Source organism: Mytilus galloprovincialis, chromosome 12, assembly GCF_965363235.1.
Source record: "Mytilus galloprovincialis chromosome 12, xbMytGall1.hap1.1, whole genome shotgun sequence".
NCBI classification, from domain to species: Eukaryota; Metazoa; Mollusca; class Bivalvia; order Mytilida; family Mytilidae; genus Mytilus; species Mytilus galloprovincialis.
In genome coordinates this window covers 76482889-76503856 of record NC_134849.1, presented here as the reverse complement: position 1 = coordinate 76503856, position 20968 = coordinate 76482889, and the positions used below count along the sequence as shown (strand labels likewise).

Here is a 20968-nt window from a genome sequence, read left to right as displayed (position 1 = left end):
TTTCGTCACATTTTTCTCAGGAACTACAATACAAGGATTTCTGAAATTTGGTTTCAGGATTTTTATAAGTCAGCTATACCGTGTGATGCGTTTTCAGATTCATCACTCGACAACTTCTGTTTACCGAACACTTCCTTATTTTTACACTATTAATATTATCCACTTGCGGCGGGGGTATCATCAGTGAGCAGTAGCTCGCAGTTTCACTTGTTTTAAGTACTGCAATATTCACCTAGTCGAAATTATTTGCATTAATTAAAACCTTTCAATTTACATTTTATAATATTGCAAATAATTTTAAATATGAACATGGTAAGAAGTTTATGTCTAATGGCACAAACCATTTATTTTTCAGAAAAGAGATGAAAGAACAGTAAAATGTACAGACATTCGGTTGATAGATTTTGGTTCAGCAACATTCGATCACGAACATCATAGTACTATAGTATCAACAAGGCATTACAGAGCTCCAGAAGTTATATTAGGTAAGGACAGAAAACAAAGTAGGTTAATATAAAAAAAAAAAGGTGTGGTGTGATTGCCCATGGGACAACTCTCCCACAATAGACCAAAATGACACAGAAATTAACAACTATAGGTTATCATACTGCCCTTAAACAATGAGCAAGGCCTCGAAATGACAATGTAAAATTATTCAAGCAAGAAAACTAACGGCCTTATTTATGTACAAAAATGAACGAAAAACTAATATGTAACACATAAACTAACGATAACCACTGAATTACAGGCTCCTGACTTGGTACAGGCACAAACACACATAAGGTCCAAGACCACCATTGTCGTCCCTTGATTTTCGTTGTTCACAAATATAGTCCCTAGTGTTGACAGTGGGTTACTTGCCATAAATTTTTATACCCCTTCCAAATTCATTTCTCCATGTTTAATGCCTCAAATTGCAAGTAGGGGGTGAAATTACACTGTAAAAAAATTTGGGTCCAGAATTTTAAAGGAAAGTAGTGATTTCGTCCAGCTGAAAAAGGTTCAAAATTAGCACTTCGGAAGCTGTCAAAAGATTTCAAGACGTCCTAAACATAAAATTGTCCATATTTTGAGTTAGAGACGATAAAGTTTTCTATAATTTTGATATAATTTGTCCCAAAAGTAGTACAACACACTGTAAAAGTTTCTTTGAGAAAGCGCAGGTGGGATTTTTTTTATTTTCATTTATGTTCTAAAAGAAATGCACTACGAAATAATTGTGGTCTCGGACCATAATGTGTCGGGGTTAAACATGTTAACAGGATCCCAACCCTCCCCTAACTTGGGACAGTGGTATAACAGTACTACATAAGAACGAACTATCAAAATCAGTTGAAAAAGGCTTAACTCATCCGATGGACAAAAATACAAGTGGACATGGCTGGGTACTTGTACATCCTAACAACAAAAAAGACGCTAGATACAGATCTGAGAGTACTCTCAGTTAACCGACAGCTAGTTCAAAGCCACTAACAACTTATAAAAAAAATCATGCATCTAAGACTAAAATAAGTAAGGTACAGACTGAAAACAGAAGTAGGATTAATGAGATGAGGCCAAAAAACAAAAGTAGGTTAAGTGGCCAGTCTTCACCAAAATCTTTTCCAACTACTGGTCTAGACTGATAGAGAATTAGCTATTTATCAATCTTTTGTTTCATTTTAAGTGGTAAATAATGAACTTGTAGCTATACAGATAATAAAAAAAAAAGTTGCTTTCATGGTCGAATTTAAAAAAAAAAATAAGATTACAGAAATATTGACATATTAAAAAAAATCTAAAATGTGTACATCTCTGAACTAAGATCAGGATGTATTTTTGAATTATGACAAATTACTATAATATTGAATGCCTAGTAAAAGAAATTATTTGCAGAATAGAGCTGTTTTTAAAGCAATTGCTTTTATGCCGTCGCGTATGGCCATCTTTGTGACCCAGATCAGAGACTCTGCCCAGATCAAGCCATAGTATTTTATTAAACAGGCTCCTGGTCAGTCATTCTTTAACACCTATGTATGTTTTCTTATGCAATACATAGCTTGAAACTTTAAAAAAAAGTTAGTGGATTTAAGAAGTTTCAGAATATGTTCTTGTAGATGTATTTTTGTATTTAAAGGGTCAACCGTTTGACTATCAAATAACATAGAAGTCCGAGTGAAAAAAAGTACATTTTTATAAATGCGATTCCGTTTTCCGCCGTTCGTACGATGTTTCAACAAAATATGGATTCATTTCAGTTGTTGATTTAGTATTGAAAATTTAACTGAATTATCTCCTAATAAATACGTTTTTTTATGTTTAATTTGTGTTTCTTTAAGAGGTCAGGTGCTCTTGTTCATTCATAAAATTATCGTTCATTCATACATTTATCGTAAAATCAAAATCACTACACAGGTTAATGCGTAGTGTCAAATTATTACCTGTAATCTAAAAATAGACAAACTTTATTTGCGCATATAATTTAGCGGAACGAAACCCTTGTTGAAAACACATAACAATAAGTTCGTTTTCCTTTTCTGTCAAAACTCCGTAATATTTATCGATCACCTTACTAATGAAATGGACCCGTCCAAACGTAGTAGATGCCAAGTCGGTCCAGATGAAGAGATATTTACAATTTGGAATTTTCTAGTTTATTAATACATAGATTGAAAAAAAGTACGTCTTTTTAAATATCATGATCAAAACTGGGTTTGCATAACAAATGTCAGATGAAACCATTATCCTCGTCTTTTCAGTGAACAAGTCTACTACGTTTGTTGACACTCGACGGTCCACCGTGTTAGCAATTTTATTTCACATGTTTTCGAAATATTGAAGATAATTTTTCGCAATGTTTCCTGAAAATTGATAAATATCAAAGCAACGTAGAGCGGTTTGTTCTTGTTCCACTAAGGTCGACTATCCATATAAAACTATTTATATGGATAATCGACCTTCCTATGGATAGAAACAAGTGCCTGTGCTCGTATCGCATCAGAAGGACACATATCAACTGAGCAATAATGTTTGGAACTTAGTTTTAAAAATGATGACAAAGTAACATTATGAAAATATTTTTATTAAGCTGAAATATACATTTATTCTTTACATGTTTATGTCTTGTAAGATATTTTATTTCTTTCCCAACATTTGCGTCTGGAAAGTTGAAATGTTTTAACTTAATCATTTGTGTTAATGGTTAAATATAAGTTATAAATAATGAAAATTGTTAAAATTAAATCAATAAAGGAAATTATTGCCAAGGAAGTTACAAACACTACCAGGGGATAATCCATGATGATTTCTTTTTGAGTTATATGTTTCAGCCCATGTATATTTGACCCCAACTTTAGCCTGGTAAACGTGTTGTCTCCTTGTGAAATATAAAACATATTAAAAATGACTTTCTGCTAAAGTCTTTTATTTATATAAAGTTAAAACCTTCTTACTTTTAACTAGACAACACTCATGTCAGGTTTAATTCTTGTATATATGTGGATGAAAAATAAAAGTCCCCAAACATTAACATGGCAGCAATTGCTTTTACAGCCTTTAAGGCTTTGATTTATTTACAGGTAGGTTTTTGGTAGATGATCATGTGACTTATTTAGCTTACAATCAATACTTTTTTTTTTTTCAGAACTTGGCTGGGCTCAACCCTGTGATGTATGGAGTATAGGGTGTATTATATTTGAATTATATACTGGTTTTACATTATTTCAGGTAAGTTGCTTTAAATTTCATTTTAAAAATTATTAAGTTCAGAGTGCAAAAAATTATTATTTATTGGACATCTGATTTTTTTCACATGTAAGACTTTTAGACATTTGGAATGTTCTAAAAATTGCAGCCTCTAGGTACGAATGTATAGAAGAGTTTAGATTATTTGAAATGAATAGAGATGTCAACTCTTATGAAGAATATATAACTAATCGAGCACTCCTTTATTTTACCAAGGAATACTTGTGTACCCACTCATGAATTTTATTACCGAAGAATTATAGAAATTTGAACATATATAATTGATTGACTGTTGGTTGCTTAACGTCCAGCAGCAAATGTTTTATTATCTTTCCCCTCTCTGTCAGAAAGACATTTATAGTAGATGAATGGGGTATTTTTAGTAATCATACTGGAATCATGATAACTTAAATAATTTTTTGAGATTTTTAATAGATATAAGAAGATGTTGTTTGAGTGCAAATGAGACAACTATCCATCCAAGTCACAATTTGTAAAAGTGAACCATTATAGGCCAAAGAACGATCTTCAACATGGAGCCTTGGCTCACTCCAAACAGCAATCTAAAAGGGGCCCAAAAATTACCAGTGTAAAACTATTCAAACATGAAAACCTATTGTCGAATATGTATGAAAAACGTGTAACACTTATGAACCACATCAACATAATGACAACTACTGAACATCAAATTCCTGACTTAGGACAGGCGCAACCAAATGCAGCGCATTTAAATGTTTTTAAAGGTACCAACCTTCACCCTTATCTGAAACAAATGTTTAACATCACATCATAGAAAGACACTATAAAATATCAATTGAAATGGCTTAACTCAGGCAAGAGACATATTAACACAAGTGAACATACAATGAAGGAATAAAGTACCTGTTTATTTACAGACACATGATAATAAAGAACATTTAGCTATGATGGAGAGAATATTAGGAACGTTACCGTACAGAATGATAAAAAAGACAAAGTAAGTACTAATGTATTCTTTCCTCTTAATTTCTTCCATGTTTTTGCAAACAATAAAACATTTTTTTCCTAAATTTCATCTCTGCCGCAACAGAAAATATTTAACATCAAAGGATTTTTTAACAAAATCTATCATGTCTATTGTAAATATTAAGGAAACTTTGTTTAAGTTATAAAATTCTGGTTTGTACGGGTTTGTGTGCTTTCATAAAAGTAAAAAAAGATTACCGTTATCAACATTCATAAGTCTAAATTAAAATTTATAAAAGAGAATTTGTGAATTTTAAGTTTTAAAGGAAGAAAACAATTGATTAGTTACTACAGTTGAATTGTATTTAGCTTTACACCATTGAGGAACTTCTATAAATGAGTTCTTGGTATATGTCAATCAATTTGCTCTTTATAAAGAGGTGCTAGCAAACTTCTAATCATAATAGGTTTTGAAACTTTTCAAGTGGCGATTGACTGCAGCTTCAATACTTCAATACTATTCTCTGCTTGTTTCTGAAAATTAATTGAATAAATTAATACTGATTATAATTATTATTGGAAATTGTTCAGACAAGTTATAAAATCTTAGATTGAGGTCATAATAGATGTACAAACAAAACAAAGATTTGAGCTTTTGAAGATGTACCCTAATGAAGTGATTTTTGTATTTTCCCTGTAAACCTTCAATCTGTAAACTTATGATGGAACAAGCACTTTTCCCTTCTTTGTATTTCAAACCAATCTTACCAAATTGTTCTGTGTCTCTCTCTCCGTGGGGTTTTCCTATTTGTAGTAATAATAGTTCATCTATAATGAGCATGTCATTTATTTTCAAGGGGTTTTTGCACAAAAAAATAAAAAAATAACAAAGTCCTTTCTTCAAAATAATGTACAAATCAAAAAGATGTAATACAAAGGATATTGGTGGAAAAAACTACTGGGGATAAATTAATTATAGTGTGTGCTGTTTTTGTGGAAAGAGGGAAAAATGTATTTTCATGGATTTTTTTTAAAATTTGGGTTTGGCATACTCTGCAATCAAGCCCATAGAAATCTTTTACAACATCTAACATTAGAATAAGGGGTTCACCTTTACCCATTATATCCATGAAAATTGTTATTCCATAAATATTAATGAGCCGACATATCTTTATGCCCATAACACAATTAACAAAATATATTTAAGAGCATTACATGTTTCATATAAATACATAGTAAATGTACACAATCCTATGATTCTGACTTATTTATTATGTAACATACACATTACCAGTTAGATTTCACTTTGTTAGCAATGTTGATTAATTGTTAAGTAAACATTGACCTAAAAAGTGTACACCAATTTTGACCCCGTTTTCTGTTTAAATTATGAAGAGTACCAGACTTATTCTGGCATGGGCGACTTGATTGGGACCCGACAACCAATGCAGGCCGTTATGTCAGAGAAAATTGTAGGCCTCTTTATGTAAGTATGTCTAGCCTTGTCTGCCCAGACCTTGCCTGCCTGCTTGTGGCCTGAGTGGCCCATTAATCATTTTGCTTTTGAAGTATGAGCATGTCCAGTTGATATTTTATTTTTGTGATATGTGTTTCTCTGTGTCAAGTGTTGTATTGTCAAAAATTGAATTTTTTTAACCATTTGAAACAAATTTAACAAAATTGACTAATTAAATTTCAAAAACTAAATATTAATAATATAGGTTTTGTATTGTCAAAAAGGATTGACCATTTGGAACAAATTTAACAAAAAATGACAAATGAAATTTCAAAAACTAAATGTTAGTGATACGGGTAGTAATAAAGAAATTGAAAATGAAAAATAATAGAAATCCTTAAAGGGAAAAAAGTTACCAAATAAATTGCATTGAAATGTTTAAAATCTGTGTAAGGTTGCAGATTTAGCATTCGTGATTGAAGCGAAAGGTCAGGTTTTTTAGAAATTAGAATTTTTGGTGGAAAGGTCAAAAGGTCGAGCAGACTTTGGCAGACATACTTTACAGAGAGAAACTGATATCATTTTTAGCATGGAGTAGTAAGCATGTTTGTCTATTAAAGCTTTTGTTTGTCTAGGAAAACCAAGTACTTCTATCATGGCCGCCTTGACTGGGACTCCAAGAATAAGAATGGCCGTTACGTCAGAGAAAATTGTCGACCGCTGAAGGTAGGAGTTGTATAACGTATTACCCAGTCATGAGCGTTTAGAAATGCACAAACTACTCAAGTTCCTGCATTATTTGTTTAAAATTTATGGGGAAAAAAGACAATTACAGATTAAAATTTTGAATGTAGGCTATAGATGAAACAAAGATTCTACAGGCTATAGTTTAAAAAAAGATTCTACAACTGTATCAAGTGTAAATGATATGTTTCTAACCCTTTGACAGTAACAATTTTTTGCATGATATTTGGTTAAAGAATCTGTTTCTCTAATGTAGGCAAATTTAATTCTTCTATTTCAATGATCTGAAAAGAAAAAAAAATCTTTTTGAGTCGTCACAGTAGCAAACTGAGGATTCCTATTTTTACAACGGGGGAAAAAAATAATAGATAATTAATTGACAGTCAATAACTTGCTTGTTCAGAAAGATACTATTCTGTAAAGTAACACGAATGTCTGAGGTTTTAAATATAGGAACTTGAGTTAGTTTGTGCATTTGTAAAGCTATTATTCAAAAATTATCAGTGACTAGTTGAACAACAAAAAATTAAACATTTTCATGATATCTAGTCATTCAGAGACGGGATATAACCTCAGAAATGAAAATGTTTGTTATTTCAAAAGGATGTTTTGAATATTAAAACATAATCTTAAATAGACAATGACACCAATTTTATATTGGCTAGCAAGACTTGGAAGTCCAAGAATGATATTGCAAAAGAATTTAATAATGTTAGCATTTGTGTCCGTATTTTAAAAATAAATATTTTTGTTAAACACTGATAATGTTTGAAACAATATTGATACATGACTGGTGTTGTAGAAAACAAAAACAAAACAATATTGCTATATAAAGGAAGATTACAATCAGCTGACACAGAGAATATATTTTGCTCATGTGAATTTCCTTTATATGAGCAAAATTTGCTTGTAACAAAGATGAATTTTACCATTCACACAAAATAAGAAAAACACTAATGTTTATGTACCATATAAAAAAGGAATTGATGAATGATACCAATAAATGGAACAGCTGTCCTTCAAAAAACAAAAGATAAGCAAACCTGAAAAAAAACACTAAACATTTAAATTTACATGTCACATGTATATCACAAGTAAAAAAAAGGTTCAGATAGAATAAGAATTCCTTTTCCAGTATTAATATATATGGTCTTTCAACTCCAAGAAGTTTCTACGCTGCATCTCATCCCAGATTGTTTTGTTCTTCAATGACATTGTAGCCAAGCAACGCCCTATGATTTTTAGTACCAAATTAAAGTTAAACCAAAGTTATAGAGTTCCGTACAAATCAAACTGATAAGATATCAATTCCTTGTGGTCAAAAAAATTTCAAGTACAATCATTACAGTTAACCAATCAAAATAATGTATTTTGTGTTTCGAGCACAAATTCTATACTCTGAGTACTAAGTTAAGTTTTATGATTGAGAGCCCAGGCCTTACAGTAACTATCATAAAACTTATGAGCTCAATTTATGTACTCAGAAATCAACCAATCAAATTATCAGATTTGAGGTTTCAAGCACAAATTCCGTACTTGATAGTACTGAGTAAAGTTTTATGGCAGAGAGCCCCAGAGTTAGTTTCACAAAAAAAACTTACAACTAAGATTGATCCTGTGAACTGGAACCCAGATCCTTGTCTTACTTTGCATGATCTGTTTTGATATTTATGATTATGAGTAGCCTGTTTTAGTGTATTTAATGCAGATTTATGTGAATATCCCAGCATGCTTTTTGTTGTCAATAACATGTCCTACACTACGATGATAGATGATATATTATTACCTTTACCATACCATGTTACATCTAATATTCAAAGTATGCCACATTTTTATGGAGGCTTTGCCTTCTGATTGTTGTTGTTATTTTCAATAATTTATTTCCACTTGTTATTTTTGTGGTAGACATCGTTGATACTTTTTTTTTATTCATGATCATTTTTGCTCAAAAAGAAAGTAAAAAAAAGTTTTATTGTCAGACAATTAAATTTGGAACAAGTCAATACAATCAGTTGTCAAGAGTAATCTTTGGACATTGGTCAATATGAACATCATTGTTACAAGTGTAGATTTACCTTAGTAGATAAGATCAGAATTTTTTTAAATCTACTGATCAAATGATTTTGTACATGCTTATTTCCCATACTCTATAATGTTTTTAAGTCACATAAAAAAAAATCATCATAGTTACCTAGATAAAAGTTATCTATGCCAGAAGCCTACTTTGTGTACCAGTACATGAAATTTGTGGCATACCAAGAATCTAACTGTATGAATACCTTTTGATTTGCCTGAGTTGCATGAGATGAAAATGAGTGATATACTAATGTGAAATGTAAATTGTGAAGCTGTAGGTTCACTTTTTGTTTTGGGTACGGATGTTTAGAGTTAGTTCAAATTTTCTACTTTGACAAACTTTTGAACAAAACACTACTTATTTATATGATAAAAAGTTAAATTGACTACAAGTTTTTAAAAAAATTCTGAAATTTACCATTTTTTCTGATTCAGAGGTTTTGTTTGTATTGGTCTTTACAAGCAAAAACGACTTCGACAATGAGATAAATTCTTTAGAATTGTGCTTAGATATTTAGTTGAGTATCTAAATTTTAAATTTGTTGTATTTACATTTGTGTTTTATCAACGAACTATACAAAAATGAGTATCCCAAATAGATTGTCAGTGACCCCCCAGTAGACAGTTTATTTTTCACAGAGTGGATTCTTGTGTGTTTGTTTATTAGTGTGTGAGATGTGGACTGTTCCACTGACTGATATCATAATGTTATATAATATTGTAATCATTTTATACTTTTTGGAATTTTTTCAATATTTTGTGATTTGTAATTTATTAACTTATATTTCAAGATTTAATGAAAAACAAATAAATTCAGTGATGTTAATAAGAAGACAGTATCTAATATATATTTAAAGTCAAAAGATTTTTTGAACTTTATTATTTCCTTGCATTTGTTCTCATGTTAAAAAATTGTACATGTAATCGATCTAACAAGCATTATGGGGCTAAAAAAAAATCATTTGAAGCTCGAATGACATTTAATCCTTCAATAAGTTATTATATAGTTCAATTCCTGTTAATAAGGTGATGTTGGATATTGAATTCATGAAAGTACCAAGTCATATTGTATCAATATGGTTGAAAGATTACACGTTAGATACTTAACATCTGTTCAATTAATAGATTTTGCTTATGAGGTCGATTACATAACATTGATTGAAGATCTTAAAATTTGAAGAAAGGAAGACATTTAATGATAGAAAAAATAAAGAATAGATAATATTTAATAATAGTGAAATACGTATTCCATGAGAAGTTGAAGATTGTGGGTTTGTTCTTCCAGGGTTATATAAGAGACAAGGGCAGTGAACATCGACAGGTACTTGAAATTATTGAAATGATGCTAGAATTCATGCCAACCGACAGAATGAAACTCAAGGATGCCATGAAACATCCATTCTTTCGTCCCGTTAAAAAACAACACCCTAACAGATACCCTGAATACACTCCAACACCTGACAGGGAGGCAAAACCCAAATCCAGGAGATCGTCGCGAATTGTTGAGGAAATTAAGGAAGAGGAGGCACGAGCAAAAGCTGAAGAAAAAAAGGCTGATGCAGCTTGTGCCATGCAATTTGATGATGGTAATCTTGCCCCTCAGTTGTCTATTGACGAAAAAGATGTCGATGATGTTCGGTATGAGCATATATTGAAGGACGAGGAAGCGCGGACGAAAATTGATAGTGAGCGTAGCCCGATTCAGCATGGCATCAATCTCCCAGCTCTCGAGGAGGAAAAATCACGTTCTGAGCCAAAGATTTTGAACAATTTGAAACCACCCAAAAAGTTTGACGATGAAGAAAAAGAGAAACCGAAATCAGAAGAAACGTGTAAAACAAGGTCAAGAGACATTTTTGATACTGAGATGAATTTGTTAAATATGAAATTACGACATATCAAGGAAGAGTTTCAGATGGAATCAAAATCAGATCCAAAAAATGTGGAAGCTGCCTCTGCCAGTAAAAACGTGGTGAAAAAAGAAGAAGAAAATAAACCAATTGAAGAAAAACCAAAACATCAAAAGTTAAATGATGCATCAATGGCAGAGGCAAATCTAACTCCCACACAGATGGTCAGACAATGGCTACAGACTCCCACAGTAGGGGGAAAATCAGACAAAAGTCCTCAAGGTTCTATCAGTCCAGCTGTGGCAAGGAAGGACTTGGCCCACGTGAGAAGTTCTTGTAGTCCATCAAGTTCTAAAGCAGACGATGACCAAGGGAATGCTGACGACACATCATCAAGGAGGAGAAATAGACGACATCGTCAGGATGCACAAACTGAATCTTTCGACAACGAGGAGGCAACAGATCTGGATGCCAGACTTGAAGCACGACGAGCTGCTCGACTAAAGAAGAATACCGATAGTCAAGATGTCTCACAAACCTCTCAAACTTCTAGCTTAGATGATGTGGAGGCAAGCGAGACTAGAGAACAGAGAGCTGCAGCAAGACGACTACGTAGAAATAAAAAGGTAGTGGAGCAAGAACCACCTTCGGAACCTAAAAAAGCAGAGATTAGTATGAGAAGTATATTTGACTTTTTCAAAAAAACAACCCCCGAACCCATCAAACTATATCCTGATTTATTTGTGGATCATTGTCCCAAAGAAAAGAGTCAATCAGTAAAAACTGACAAATCAGAAAACTCTGAATCAGCAAATCCTTTGTCAATAGAATGTAAAACAAATTGTGATAATACAGCTGAAGAAATGGAAGTCAGAACAGATGATGCCACAGACACGGTAGATACCACATTAGTGGAAGAAAACACACCTATGGAGGTTAATGTGGAAGAAAATGGACCTGTGGAAGAAAACACACCTGTGGAGGTTAATGTGGAAGAAAACGGACCCATGGAAGGAAACGGACCCTTGGAAGAAAACGTACCTGTTGTTGTGGAGGCTACTATTGTAGAAAATGGACCTACAGAAGACACTACGTTGATATCTGTGACTGTGGAGGCTGTTGTTCAAGAGAATGGACCTACAGGGGACACAACTTTGATATCAGTGGACGGGGCGGACAATAATGTGACATTGACAGAAGAAAACAATTCCAGGGTCGAACCGCAAAATGATATCACAGTTGTCGATGGAAACGAATCTAAGGATAATATTGAAAACAGTGACAATGTTTCTGCTAGCGCTTTCATGTGTGTGCCAACACAAATTATAAAATTTCCTGGATCTCTACAAACTGAAGAATCTGTGGATAGCTAATGGTTTTCATTGTAGGTGATGTTTGAATGATTGACAGTGTGTTTTACTGCATGGAGGTTTCATCACAGTTTTTTTTTTTATAGTTTTCATCATTTCATTGCATTTTGAATTCTATTTTCTTATTTCTATAGATCCATAATAATCATTTAGTAGAGTTGTCTTGAAAAGTTCATTGAAACTAATTTTTTTTAATGAAGGGAATTTGACTGGGTTATTTTTTTTTACACCTTATGATTATTGTCTAAGACTTGGTATAAGATTGTATCATCTCAAGATAGCTGTTTATAAAACATTTTTCTTTTCCCATTAATTTAACAGGACCTCAGGACTCTCTTCTAATTCAATATTGAAATTTTAGACAACTCTTCTCATGGAATGTTTTGATACTTAAATAGAATGAATGCTTTTAGGAAACTAATATTAGCTGTACAGATAGAGAGCATGAACTGATACTATAGATGGATGACAGACAATGTTATATGCTAGATTGACAACATAGAATGAATTCCTCATTGTATAATAAAAACCTGTATACTTAATTAACAAAATATGAGTGTGTGCTGTTGTCATATTTATCATAATTTGACTGATATTTTTCAAATATTTTTTTCTAATTCTTTGTTCACAAGTTGTCATCCCTTTCCTCTAGTTTAGTGAAGATTCATTCATTCTAATAAAAAGTTTGCATACAAGTAGTGACAAATGTATTAAAATTTAAAAAAAAATAACCTTTTGATCTATTTTACCACACTGAATTTCAAAATAATTTTACATAACATGTCCTTGAGTTTGTCAATCAATCAATGTTTTACATTATGCTGACCATGCTGTTCCAACTATGATTTGTGTAATTTGTATATATCCAATAAATAACAGGTGAGGTGTAATACACCTTATCGCTAATCCCGGCTGACCCAGCCGCTTGAACTTTTCACGACAACAACAATCAGTTTTCCATTGTGGCGTCAGATATTTTGTTTTATGACGTCAAAATTTTACGCGAACCTGTGTGATATCCAGTAAGGCGGACAAATAGCGATAAGGTGTATTATCATAGAAGGAACGAATTCCCCATCAAAAGCACCCATGTCCACACTAGGTCTTTGGTGGCGTCCATATTGCTCAATCTTTAGGTATCATTAAGAGTTTTTGGAACTGTTGTTTATCTTTTGTCTTATTGACCAAGCATCATTTGTGGTCTCGTGTTTACCAGCTGGCTTCAAATGCCTACAGTTATGTTTACCAGCTGGCTTCAAATGCCTGCAGTTATATGAACCATCTCCAGATTTGATAAACCAAAGACTTAATAATTGGTATTTGCATCTTCTCCATTATGCACTCAGCATTTGGAAGACTGTTAAGATCAGATTAATGTGTCTGGGTAAGGTGACATGTCTTCCTTCAAACTGTAATCATGTGAAAAAGCATGTTTTGAAAAACTCAAGACTCAGCATGTTAGTCCAGTACAAAGCAAGATTCATATTCATATCACATTAACATAGGATCTTTTTTGATATGCATGCAAATTTTGCATCTGGACTTAAAACACCAATTTATCATCAGTTGACTTTTAGCTCACCCATCCAACATTGTCCAACTGAGCTTTTCTCATTTCTTGGTGGGCTTGTCCATTTACTTTTACAAAAATCTCCTCTAAAATTACTGGGCCAAATTTAACCAAAATATGGGCATAGTCTTGGTCGGGTTATCATTTTGGAAAAATGAGACCTGCCTGCCAACCAACATGTCCATCTAGTTTCTAAAATGTGCCCTTCCTTCCAACCAACATGTCTGACATGGCTATAAATAGAACATAGGGATGAATGCAAGTTTTGTCTTTAATCTTGAAACTATCCTGCTATAAATAGAGAAAATCTGACGGGGCCTAAATGTTCAGAATGATAAGATATACCTTCTGTCCATTTACATCAAAACAATGATGACTAATGGGAGTGATTGCCCTTGAATAACAAGTTTTGTCTTATTTTTTTCTCAAATTTTGCCTATTGTCATGAAATGATTAAAAGGTTATGACCAGTTGGCACCTAGGTACACTTGTGATTGTTAATTTATGTCATATATACATGTTTTCCCAAACTTATCCGATCAATTGTAAATTGTGAATCACAGATACAATCACTGCAGTAGAAACCTGTTTTAGTTACACTGTCATTTAACCAAGCATCATCTAACTTGTGTCTATTAATATTTAGTGTTTGTGATGCATGTATTTGATGTATTCTCATTGACTGATTAACTTATGGGGGATTGTTTTTAAAGGGAGGGTGTAAAAGTTTGAAAAACCACTAATCTCAAATCATAGCATCCTTTTAATTGTTGATGAGAAGAAAAAAACTACCAAACAAAAAAGCAGACTTTCCTTTCAGTACACACGTCACCACAGAAAATAAATAAATTATGACAAACAAACAAAAATAACAATCATGCAAATAATTCATTCTAGTTCATCATAATTTAATTGCATATATGATTATGATCAATATTAGAAAATTGTACTTTTATGTTTATAAATATATTTTTCAGCGTTACATTCGACAGCCTGAGAATCCAGAACATCAAGAATTTTTCGATTTCATCAGCTCCATGTTAATGTATGACCCTGCAGAGCGTATCTCATTACACGAGGCTTTCAGGCAACCTTTCTTCTCCCCCTACTTCAGAACAGACCAAGCCACAGGCAATGACAATGGTGAACGAGACAGGTCACATAGTACCAGTAGATGACTATAGGGAACCAGTTAATAGCAAGGCAGAAAGACAGTAAAGAAGTCTGTTTAATGACTGATTACTTTGGCTGATGTGAGGCTGGCTAGAGCTATATGTATTAAACATCCTGTACTTGTGGTTTTTCATTGTAAAATGAAAGTTGGTTAAAGCTTTGTCCTAGTTTGTAGTCCCGTTTTACATTGTAAAATGAAAGTTGGTTAAAGCTTTGTCCTAGTTTGTAGTCCTTATTTATTGAAGGTTGTGAAAACCCAGGTTTTAGCTATGGCTTTGGGTATGAAGAGGTCATATTTACACGGTGCTATGTATAGAACCCTAAATGACAATCCCTGCCCAGTATATAAGATACTGGTATATAAACAGAGAGAGTGTGTGTGTGTTTAATGGTGCTAGGACATATGTATAGAGGCTATTTACACTCAAAATTAGTATTAACCTTTAAGACAGTATAACTGTGTGTTTTAAAGTCCCGTTGTCAATCTATATACATGCTTCAGACGAAATGTAGATATAATTCAAGCAGCTGTGTCTTATACGTAGTTGTTCATTTTATTTCTAAATGAATTAAGATAAATATGCTAAATGCATGTTACAGATCAAATTTAGAAATAATGTAAGCGTACGAGTCCCTCACTTCTTAAAAAAGGTCTAATAAATGTGCTGAATTCATGATTTGTTTCAATACAGGTATGACTTTTAATGCAAACTTTGATAACAAGGATTACAAAACGTTTACAATAGTATAGGTACATATTGCAGTTTTGAATTTAAGAACAGGGCCTTGTCACATGGCTCTTTATTTTTTTTTCTATTGTTTTGTAATCAAATGTTAGTTTTTGAAAGTGAATGAACAGTAACAGTTTTGGTGATAGTTATTTATAGATATGTTCTTTGGAATTAAATTTTGCCAAAGAGAACAACAAAATGTTTGAACAATGGTTCAATCATCAAAGTTAACATCATAATCATACATTATTTTTGCATGTGAAAAGGGCATTAATCCATATAACAGGAAAAACTAATCTAATCTCAAAGACTTGTAGCACATTTTTTTATTGTAAATATGTGTAAAATGTATAAAACAAATATTTTGATGTCAGTTTGTTGTAATTAGTGTAAGATATGTAAATAGGTGAAACCTTGAAAATACAAAATGGCTGAATATCTATCTTGAGAGGTTATAAGTCTTGCATAGATATACAGTGGACATGAATTTTCCTCAAGTAGGATTAAAAGAAACTTAAATGTGATATTTAATTTATTGGTAAGATTTTAATTGTGAATGTCATTTTTTAAATAATTATATTTTACCAAAAAAATGTCCAATAATTGTAATGTGTTTGTTCTTTAATGATGATTGTTACGATTTTAAATACATATCTCATGGGGAAAATATTTTATTTGACATTTTAAATTGTATGAAACATAAATGGAACTGATTACAAAAGTTTGTTTTTTAAATTTCTATATTAAGGGGAAACAACTGGTTATAATTACAAACTTTATAATTTACAGAATATTTTGCCCTAAAAAAAACTCATATCAACCAGTCCTTAATAATTAGATCCAGTATCCATTATTTCAATATATTTGTAGATCTACAAATCAATTTGTTGACAAATAAGGTTCAGTCTCTTTTGAAAAATTATTTTTGGGAATGTGAAACTTTGTCTTTTGACAAGAGCTTGAAAACACAAAAGAATTGTCCATAGATTGAACAATCTTAAAGCATATTTAAATGTGCCTTGCAGGGTTTTGTATTCATTTTCATTCTAAGAATTTTCTGTTTTATGAGAAAAAAATAATAGATGTTCTGGATTTTCATGTTGTGGAGAGTTTGTGATCATATGCAACTTTTGAAAAATTCTGATTGAATGAAATACATATGATAATTCTTGTATTAATAGAATTATTATGATTACACCTGAACTATAAGAAGGTTTTATTTTGAAAATACAAAAGAAGTTTAGAGACCCAAAATCTAAAAATATGTGTTTTTGCTAATCCCCCAAAAAATAGAATATTTTCACAGATTTTGATAATAAAGGTTTTTAGAATAAGAATCCCTCGACATACCAGTAAAAAAATATAGGTGTGGATTGGGAGGCTTTGAAAATTAAATAATATAACAAATTAGCAGAAGCACAGTTATAATTTCATGTTTATGGTGTAATTTTATGTGAAAGATTTTGAAAATTTGGCATTTTATTTATAATCATATAAAGTGTTTTGTCATAGGCATCATTTTCATTACAATTTTTGCAATATTTTATTTTCAGCAATCTTTAATGTAATTGTGCTAAAATGTGTTTTTTCATTGGTCAAGTGACCTATGTATGTGCTGATTGCTGGTATGAACCAGTTATTAAAATATCAAAATACTTCATTTTTTGTTTGAGTCTATTTTAATTCATCCTTATGTGCAAATGTTCATTACAAACATAAACAAACAAAAAAGTTGAGCTCACTGTATAACACTACAATTGAGGTTATTAAGAAAAGACAGACAAAAATTGGTCATTCCTAATGATTAAAGAGTAAATCATTAAAAAAACGTCACATGCCAAAATTATGTCTATGAGCTGGTTGACTAACAACTTTTATCCAGTCAGAAGAAGTGTTACATCCAAAATTAAATTGAAATAAGGAAATTGTCGTAAAGTAAATTAAGACTGATTTTAGCACTTTATTTGCCAAATACAAACGAGCAAGAAACTAAAAGAATACATGGTATTGTACTGCCTTCAACAATGAGAGAGAAAACATATTATATAGTAATCTATTATAGGTCCCAAGATAACAAAATAAATAACACCAACAACAATAAAACAATGGGGTGGGGGAGCATTCCACTCTTAAAGAAACTGTTGTAACGAAGTCAATTGGAGACTTTCTTTGAGATATCATTGTGTCTGGGAGACGATGATGCCCCCACAGAAGCAAAATGTTACTTAAAAATAAACGATATTGAGCATGGGAGCAAATAGGTTTTATGGTTCACTGTAGGAGGAGTTATACAGAAACACTAAGCACCTCTTATACAAGTATATATTACAAAAATGACAAGTTCAACTATCGTCCTTAAGAGCTAATATCAATAAAAATCAAAACCTTGACTACATGCACACCTTCAATATATTTACACACAGCCAGCAAAGTAACAACTTCCTAGCATTCGCACTGTAGGAGGAGTTATCCGAAACGCTTGCACCTTTCTTTTGCAAGAAAATACTCCAAAAAATGACAAAGTTCAACTATCGCCGAAATTAGCTATAAATATCAATAAAATTATGTACAAACAGCCAACAAAGTGAAAACTTCCGAGCACTCAAACTGTAGGAAGAGTTATCTGGAATAACTAGATACCCATAATGGGACAGACAGACGGAGGGACAGGGGTAAAACAGTATGCCACCAACTTTAAGTTGGGGGAGCATACAAACGACAATTTTGGTTTCATTGCATCAAAATACTCCCTCTTGTCAGATTTGTCAAGTATTTAATTCTTGTGACAACCAGAGATAGACCATACAGACTACTTGGTCCATTGGTCATTGATAAGTTTTTGTGATCTGTCAATTTCTCAAACTACATATGAGCTTTTGAAGTTAAGCTGTCCTTGACTTCATTTCATGGATCATTCAGATGAATGGTTTCATTGATACATATAACATAACCTTTATCTGAAAGACTTAATATAAATTTCACCCAGCTGGTACTAAAGAGAAATATCTCCTGCAAAATTGTATGCAATTGTTCAATGTGCATGAAGTTTCCTGGTCACATTGAGGTCGTGTAAGCAACACTTTAGTATGTTATTTATAGCAGCTTCGACACATTCATAAGGTTTGTTTTAAAATTGGCATATATAAAGGTAATATATGTTCAGTACAGGTACATGGTTCTGTTGAAATAAAATACACTGTACAGTGGTTTTGAATATGTGTTACACAAGGCATATCATTGACAGTTCTGCATAATTGATTATCAAAAGTGTTGCGATTTGAAATTGTTATCAACAAGTTCGTGTATATGACTACGTTTGCTTTTGTAGTATGTCTGTGTTTCTATTCCGTTGTTTCCCTTTTATGGTAGTTGATGTGGTTCCTTCGGTTTCAATATTACCTGGATTTGTCTTTGCTTATAAAAAAGAAGATGTGGTATGATTGCCAATGAGACAACTATCCACAAAAGACCAAAATGACACAGACATTAACAACTACAGGTCACCGTACGGCCTTCAACAATGAGCAAAGCCCATACCGCATAATCAGCTATAAAAGGCCCCGATAAGACAATGTAAAACAATTCAAACGAGAAAACTAACGGCATGTAAAAAAAAAAATGAACGAAAAACAAATATGTAACACATGAACAAACGACAACCACTGAATTACAGGCTCCTGACTTGGGACAGGCACTTACATAAATAATGTGGCGGGGTTAAACATGTTAATCCATTTATGAGTATTGAACAGGGGTATACTGCTGTCGCCTTTTATTAACATGTTACACTCTTTCTTTTTTTCTGCATCTTTCATGTAACCAGCCCCTTACAGAATCAATTTTGGTTTACCGGATAGTCGAAGTCGATAAGTAAATCGGTTATTTAAAATATCTACGGCTGGGGGGGGGGGGGGGGGGGGGGGTCGGCTCTAAACTCTGAAAACATTTATAGTACGCGTCTGGCGTACTAAATTACAATCCTTGTACCTTTGCTAACTAATTATGGTCTAACAACTTTGTACTTGTTTGGCTTTATAAATATTTTGATATGAGCGTCACTGATGAGTCTTATGTAGACGAAACGCGCGTCTGGCGTACTAAATTATAATCCTGGTACCTTTGATAACTACTAACATACAGTTTTGTTGTTTGTTTTGCATTTTTTATATCCAAATGTTGCCCGTCTGTTTTTTTTTAGCAAATACTAATCTGGTATGTTATCCTACGTTGAATATCCAAGAGAACTGATTTAAAAACTAAATATAGTCATGAACGTGTAATGTTCATACGCATGTACTGAGCACATTAGAACAGACGGATATGGACATATGATTGAACAAATTGAAGTTGTAGATACCTACCACCGCACCTGATTTGATAGCAAGTACAGATGGTTTATGCGTTTCCCCCAAGGACTAATTTTGTTTTCTTTTTTTTTCAATTTCTCCATATAACAATTAAACAATTTATCTTTATAGATACTTTCCAGTAATGATTCAATCTCTACCGATAATGTAACAAAAACAAAATTTTATTTTTATTCTGCAGTCTAAATAAGTACATAAACAAACACAACCACAAAACCAAAACAAAGTACTAACAAATTAACCTCTTCAGGTTATTTTGATTTTCATCAACCTGAACTACCTCAAAAGTATGTCGAAAATGAAAATCACCGCAAAAAATTAAATCAGTGACTTCTTCTGAACAATTCGCTTTTTAGTTTGGGCGGACAAGTAATATTTGATTGAGAAATTCAATTGTATAATGCATGTTATCAAGAATCATGTGATTACCAAAACTGGTACAGAACATATGAGAAGTAGTTGGAATCAAAATGAAAATAAGCGGTTATGTTTAACAACAAAATGCATTGAAAAATACGATAAAATAATATTAAGAGCTTGAATCTGTTATTTACGAAAAAGTAACTTCGTCAGTCCTCTTGCTGTCTGTATATAGTTACCAAAGGTACCAGGTTTTAAATTTAATACGTCAAACTAGCGTTTCGTCTACATAAGACTCATCAGTGATGCTCAGATAAAAAAAGTTATAACGCAAAACAAGTTCAAAGTTGAAGAGCATTGAGGACCCAAAATTCCAAAAAGCTATGTCAAATACGGCTAATGTAATCTAAAAAAAATCCTTAGTATTTCGAAAAATTCATTAACTCTATAAACAGGAAATTTATAAAAATTACCATATAATTGATATTCTTGTGAACACCGAAATGCGGACTACTGGGCTGGCCATACCTTCGGGGACGAAACGTCCACCAGCAGTGGCATCGAACCAGTGGTGTTAATAGTTATCAAAGTTACCAGACTTAA

The 20968-nt window shown here is 32.3% G+C and overlaps 1 protein-coding gene across 5 annotated transcripts in view; it reads left to right on the top strand.

Annotated features, from left to right (window-relative positions):
* Positions 1 to 14851, top strand: part of LOC143054875 (uncharacterized) — a 53310-nt gene extending 38459 nt beyond the window's left edge. For 2 of the 5 annotated variants that reach the window (XM_076227959.1, XM_076227963.1), the window contains 6 exons: positions 356 to 485; positions 3623 to 3705; positions 4620 to 4699; positions 6064 to 6154; positions 10230 to 12178; positions 14712 to 14851. In XM_076227959.1, coding sequence (XP_076084074.1) covers positions 356 to 485; positions 3623 to 3705; positions 4620 to 4699; positions 6064 to 6154; positions 10230 to 12167 — 2322 coding nt within the window. In that variant the 3' untranslated portion in view covers positions 12168 to 12178; positions 14712 to 14851. The remainder of the gene's footprint in view (positions 1 to 355; positions 486 to 3622; positions 3706 to 4619; positions 4700 to 6063; positions 6155 to 10229; positions 12179 to 14711) is intronic. The other 3 variants (XM_076227961.1, XM_076227960.1, XM_076227962.1) reach the window with 3 other exon arrangements.
* Positions 14852 to 20968: the final 6117 nt, after the last annotated feature.